Below are 6,824 nucleotides of genomic sequence, written 5' to 3'. Positions count from 1 at the left end.
AACACCATCGGAGACACCTGTAGAGCATCTTTATAGTCACCCAGTTACGTTGTGATGTTTGATAGCACACTAAGTGTTCCTCCAGTATTCAGGAGTTGCATGGTCTCATAGTCATAGAAACATGTATAAGTTATGGAGAAAGCAATAGCAACAAACTAAATGATCACCGTGCTAAGCTAACGGATGGGTAAAGTCAATCACATCATTCTCTAATGATGTGATCCCGTTAATCAAATGACAACTCATGTCTATGGTTAGGAAACATAACCATCATTGATTCAACCAGCTAGTCTAGTAGAGGCATACTAGTGACACTCTGTTTGTCTATGTATTCACACATGTACTAAGTTTTCGGTTAGTACAATTCTAGCATGAATAATAAACATTTATCATGACATAAGGAAATATAAAAAACAACTTTATTATTGCCTCTAGGGCATATTTCCTTCACTTTACACTCTGCAACTGAACAAATATGGTGAACATTTTATTGATATGTACATTTGCAAAGAAGATGGCAGCAAGTGGAGAAGTACCTTTGTCTATGGTGAACCAAAGGCGAGCCAAAGGTATGTGATGTGGGAATTGTTAAGGCGTATTAAACCGCTTGGGACCGGACCATGGTTTATGGTTGGTGATTTTAACGAAGCTATGTGGCAGAATGAGCATTTTTCTCGTAACAAGTGGTCGGACAAACTTATGGCAAATTTTCATGAGGTTTTATCTAATTACAATTTATTTGATTTGGGATTTTCCAGTGTTCCTTGGACTTAAAATAACAAGCAGAAAGGTCACAAAAATGTGAAAGTGCGTCTTGACCGTGCGGTGGCTTGTCCTCAGTGGTCCTCCATGTTCCCTAATTGCACGGTCTCACATATTATCAGCTCAAGGTCAAATCATTGTCCTCTTCTTATATAGGTGATGGGTGTTCCTCGTCCCGGGATGCTTATTAAAAATGTGAAATACGAAGCGTACTGGGAGAGAGAGGCTGGAGCGCTGAAAGATCAAATTGAATTTTGTTGGAATAAAAGTACGCATGTCAGTGACCTAGGAGATGTGGTAAATAAGTTGGACATTCTTATGAAGTCCCTTCATGGGTGGAGTAAGGAACTGTTGAAAATATGCCCTAGAGGCAATAATAAAATGGTTATTATTATATTTACTTGTTCATGATAATTGTCTATTGTTCATGTTATAATTGTGTTATCCGGAAATCGTAATACATGTGTGAATACATAGACCACAACATGTACCTAGTGAGCCTCTAGTTGACTAGCTCGTTGATCAATAGATGGTTACGATTTCCTGACCATGGACAATGGATGTCATTGATAACGGGATCACATCATTAATTAGGAGAATGATGTGATGGACAAGACCCAATCCTAAGCATAGCACAAGATCGTGTAGTTCGTCTGCTAAAGCTTTTCTAATGTCAAGTATCATTTCCTTAGACCATGAGATTGTGCAACTCCCGGATACCGTAGGAATGCTTTGGGTGTGCCAAATGTCACAACGTAACTAGGTGGCTATAAAGGTGCACTACGGGTATCTCCGAAAGTGTCTGTTGGGTTGGCACGAATCAAGACTGGGATTTGTCGCTCCGTGTGATGGAGAGGTATCTCGGGGCCCACTCGGTAGGACATCATCATAATGAGCTCAATGTAATCAAGGAGTTGATCACGGGATGATGTGTTACGGATCGAGTAAAAGAGACTTGCCGGTAATGAGATTGAACAAGGTATAGGGATACCGACGATCGAATCTCGGGCAAGTATCATACCGGTAGACAAAGGGAATTGTATACGGGATTGATTGAATCCTCGACATCGTGGTTCATCCGATAAGATCATCGTGGAACATGTAGGAGCCAACATGGGTATCCAGATCCCGCTATTGGTTATTGACCAGAGAGATGTCTCGGTCATGTCTGCCTGCCTCCCGAACCCGTAGTGTCGTGGAATTGTCACGGCAGATGTCCTTAGTGTGAGGACTTAGTCGTGAGGCCAACGCATCTATGTGGTAGCTTGAGAGGGGTTGAGTGGAATCGAGAGACGCAACGCAAGACAAGGGTTTAGACAGCTTCGGGCCCCGGGAAACATCATCCGGTAACAACCCTACATGCTTTTTGTGGCTAGGTCTCATTGTGATCATGGGGAAGTCACTGTAAACCGGCTCTCCCAGTTAACCCTAACCCTTTAAGATTGTTTCTTCTTACTTGTCCCTCTTTGGGGAGCCCTGCCTCTCCTTATATATGTTGAAGGGGCGGTTTACATGTAGAGTCCAACTCGGACTTAAGACTTAACTATTATGACTTCTCTTCTTGGGCTTCTTAACATCTTGGGCTTCATAACGTCTCGGGCTTCATAATGTCTCGGGCTTCATAACTCCTGGCAACCCAGTTACCACTACCTGCCGGGAGTTAACTGGTGCCGGTTTAAGATGGTCTGCCGGTTTAAGAATGCCTGCTGAGTTATCATCTGACTTAACTCTTGTCTTAACTGTCAGCCGGTTTAACAACCGACCGGTTTACCATCTGGGTTAATTGCCTGTTTTACCTGTCTGTCTTAACTGCCAGCCGGTTTAACAACCTGTCGGTTTACCGTCTAACTTAACACCAACCGGCTTACCACCTGCCTTAACACATGCCGGTTTACCACCTACTTTAACACATGCCGGTTTACTAAGTCCCAGCCGGGTTATAACTCCGTCCGGATCATACCGTGGGGTATATTCCCGACATTAGCCCCCAGTTTAATTTGGATTTATCCATGTTAAACTGATCCTGATCATCCTTAAGTCCTTGTCACTTCCTTCTTCTAGAAGATCCGGGTCAATAGGCCAGCTTCACAATCAATTTGCTAACTTTGGCTTGTCACGGATAAATATTGTGAAGAATAACTCCTTTGACTTAGCTCCCAATGCTTAACAAAAATATTGGTCTTTGAAATACTCATCTGATCTTCATCCGGTTTAAGAATGTATAACTTGCTGGTTTATCATTGCTGGTTTACAAATATTGATGGCACCGGGTCATAGTTGTAGTTAACATCAAGCTTGAAAATATACCTCTTATATGCCTATCATTTGTAGCCCCCAAGTCTTAAGAAGGTAGCATAGCAACAGCTTAAGACTTGCTTCAATATGAATGTCACAAGCTTGAAGAAATCCAAATTGTTCATCTCAGTCACTAATCAAAACTGAATATTCCACATATGTAGCCCCCAAGTACTGGGTTGTCATGCTTGCAGCAACCTGGGACTTGTAATTGCCTGATTCTCATAAAAACTTCAACCAGTGTAGCCCCCAAGGGTCGGGTCATTATGCAATAAAGAGCAGGGACTTTATAGATATGATCATGTAGACTTGAACAGCAACGTGTAGCCCCCAAGGGTCGGCTCAGTAAGATAATATTGAGCTGGGGCTTTATATATACTTCATTGAGAATAACATTATACAATGTAACCCCCCTCATGGGGCTTGAACCCACGTCCACAAAGTTGAGAGCTTTGTGCTTTACCAACTGAGCAATGGATCCTTCAATAATAGATGAAAAATTGTGTACCTTGAATTGTTAACAGGAGCAATTGGTAGCCCCCAAGGGCCGGATCATTACGATGTGATGAGTCGGGTCTTCAATAAGTGAGCAAACAATGACTTTGCATTAGCCCCCAAGTGTCATGGTGCATGCTTGCAGCGACATGAGACTTGTGTATTTAATGTAATCCCAACTTGAATAATGTAGCCCCCAAGTGTCGGGTCGTAAGCCTGCAGCGACTCGGGACTATTCCTTCAATTGTAGAATAAATCATATCCATTGATAATATAATAGTCATTGCGCTAAAGCGACTTTGAAAACCTTAATCATAATACTGGTTATTGATAACCATAATAAAATCCAGCTGTGTTGGCTATTAAAGATTTTGAATAATATAACCTAGTTTGAAAACCGATTCCTGCCATATAAGCCAGTATATCCATGCACATATGATACATGCTATGATGATGTAATTATAACGCAACGTATGACGCAATATATGATGATGCATATGTATGATCAAGAGGGTTTAAGCGATGGTTTGGATACGACCAGAGCCCCCATATAATCATAATTGTGGCATTGCGCCGATCAAGAAGTGTAGCTATGGTTCGAATACGACCAAGCCCCCAAGTGATTTCCCTGGTGCCCTTATGCCTATCAAGAGGTACAACTATGGTTCGAACCCATAGCCCCCAAGTGATTTCCCTGGTGGCCTTATGCCTATCAAGAGGTGTAGCTATCGTTCGGATACGACCAAGCCCCAAGTGATTTCCCTGGTGCCCTTATGTTGATCAAGAGGGTTTAAGCTATGGTTCGGATACGACCAGAGCCCCCAAGTGATTTCCCTGGTGGCTTTAAGCCTATCAAGAGGTGTGACTATGGCTCGAACATAGCCCCCATGTGATATTGTGAGCTGTGCTCAAGGGATACCCATGTTTGAGCTGTGCTGTGTAGCAAACTCTCTTTGGCCCCTTATGATAATATTGGCTTGATAGCCGGATCAAGAGGTGTAGGTATGGTTCGAATACGACCAAGCCCCCAAATGATACTGTGAGCCGTGCTCAAAGGGTACCTATGTTTGAGTTGTGCTGTGCAGCAGACTCTCTTTGGTCCCTTTAATTTTTTCTGAGAACTCGAACTTGCGAGAGATTACTCTTGTTGAACCAGAACTTGTTAAACCGGATACTGAGAGCTTCAAAGCTTTGTGGGAGATAGCTTTCCCTTGCGCCGGATTTTAAACCGGAATCCTTCTTTTTAAGCCGAAAATTTTCTGATGGCCTTTAAATTCGCACCAATATGGCGGTTTAGGGTCCTGCATTAAGTAACTTTTGCAACCCGGGGTAATTGCTCTTGTAAAGAAAGCAATATATAATATAAAAATATACTAGATTTCACCTGATATGTTAGGCCGGTTAATACCCACCGCGGGGTTGATGATCACCATGGTGAAGCTGAAATCAATCATGGGTGAGTTGACCGCAGGAGTAGAAAAATGAGCCGGCCGCAGCATTTTAAGCCAGCACTAGCGGGTGAATCAATCATCGGCGCGGTAAGCCATGCGAACGGTGAGTCAATCGCGGGCGCGGTCCCGCCGAGTTGATGTAGATTGAGCTGCACGGGCGGCGGCTTGCGCACACCCATTCAACAAGTGGGCACAGACACCAGTGTGTGATGATGCCAACGCACACTTCATAGATATAGCATGGCACCAGTTCTACAATGAATCCTTGACCCAAGAGAAGAGATAATCCACTCCTTGATAGTCCGGGCATTTAACATTGTTTCGGCTGGCATGAAGGTCTTTGAGACAACCACAACAAGAGTTGTTGCAAGATCTAAATCTTTGATGCTCCTACAACATCAACAGGATCAACATTTGTAAGAAATCTCAGTTGTCGGCCCTTGGCACATTATGCTGCTTCCGGGTCAGTCTGGAGAGCCGTATGCACAAACAGAGGTCCAAGTAAGCTACCACCAATCCCAACTGAGACAACATTTGTCAATGGTTTCCCAGTTGCCCCAATCCATGAGCCAGTTCTGAAAGTCTTGAAGAGCTTGTCGATCTTCTCCTTGAGCTTTGCGGCCTCCGCCAGCTTGAAGAGCTTGTCGATGGTCTCGGTGGTGGCCTGCTGCCTCGAGTAGTCCAGGAAGGCGCCTTCAAATTCCGCCGTCATTGCCTTGCATCGGTCGATGTCTGTCATGAGATCGCGCAGGTGCGTCTTGTGGATCGCGCCGACGTGCGCCTGGAGGGCTTTCCACTGGTCGGTGTCAGAGATGAGCACCGGCGATGCCATGGCCGATGCCGGGCGGACCCTGGAGGATGTCGACGGCGGGCTGCCGGAGAACGGGGTGCGGTCACGGAGGAGATGACAGATAGGTGGTGGAATACGGGTAGGGGAATAGCCAGGAAGAGAATAGAAGCGGGGTGACCCAGCGACAGCGGGCCATGGCGGACCCGGCGAAGGCATTCTGCGATTCAACGGGGTGGCCCGGATGGCTACAGCAGCGGCGGAGGCGACGGCTTACGAAACTTCTCCAACCCCAGCGATACGGGTCATGGCAGAGGTGGCTCACGCCGCAACGGCGGGTTGATGTGTGGCATTTCAAGACAACAGCAGCGGCGGCATTGTGACGGTTCAGAAGCGGAGGGACGTGCGGGCGCGGTGGCCCGGCAGCGAGGCATAGGGGCGGCCGACGTCCATAGGTGAAACGGGAGCTGCGGCGTGGGAGAGAAAACTTGGTGCAGGGCTGTGCTTGAAGCGAGACCGGCAAAGGTAACCCAGCGGCGGGGTCGGGCGAGTTGGCAGCTCGAGGCCAGCGATTCAACAGTGGAGAAGGCAAATACAACTCGACGCGCGCAGTCAAAGCGCGAGGCCGTTTCAAAGCCGCGATGGATGAGGTGGCGAGGTGAATCGGAAGCGGCGTGGCCTGGCCACGGCAGCTCCGCTTCGTCCGCAGGTGCAAGGCGAGTCACTCTGTGGTGATTCCTGTCGGGGCGGTTTGATGAGTCGTGACTACCGCGCACCTCGGTGACTGAAGGTAAGGTCGCGGCAGTGGTTTGCGTCAGAGCGGTGGCTTACCGGGCTGCTCAACAAGCGTGAAACGGCTGCAGAGGCGTAAGGTGCCGGGCGGCTCTGAGAATGAGGTCGGCGGCTCGGGAATGGCGAGTCAGCTCCGTCGAGGTCGAAGACTCAGTGGCGATTAGACCATGGCAGACGCAGCGGCTCAGAGGAACGGTGACTTAAAGCGGTGGAAGATCGCGACGGGTCGACAAAGTGCGAGA

At 46.8% G+C, this 6,824-nt stretch overlaps 1 protein-coding gene across 1 annotated transcript; it reads right to left on the bottom strand.

Annotated features, from left to right (window-relative positions):
• Positions 1-5,331: 5,331 nt before the first annotated feature.
• Positions 5,332-6,544, bottom strand: LOC123184918 (glucose-6-phosphate isomerase, cytosolic-like). Its single transcript, XM_044596956.1, has one exon. It carries the CDS (start codon positions 6,007-6,009, stop codon positions 5,452-5,454), a length of 558 nt encoding a protein of 185 aa, XP_044452891.1. The 5' UTR covers positions 6,010-6,544; the 3' UTR covers positions 5,332-5,451.
• Positions 6,545-6,824: the final 280 nt, after the last annotated feature.

Source organism: Triticum aestivum, chromosome 2A (genome assembly GCF_018294505.1).
Source record: "Triticum aestivum cultivar Chinese Spring chromosome 2A, IWGSC CS RefSeq v2.1, whole genome shotgun sequence".
In the NCBI taxonomy this organism is placed as follows: domain Eukaryota; kingdom Viridiplantae; phylum Streptophyta; class Magnoliopsida; order Poales; family Poaceae; genus Triticum; species Triticum aestivum.
Note: the sequence above shows the minus strand (reverse complement) of the source record. Positions and strands in the feature narration are given on the sequence as shown.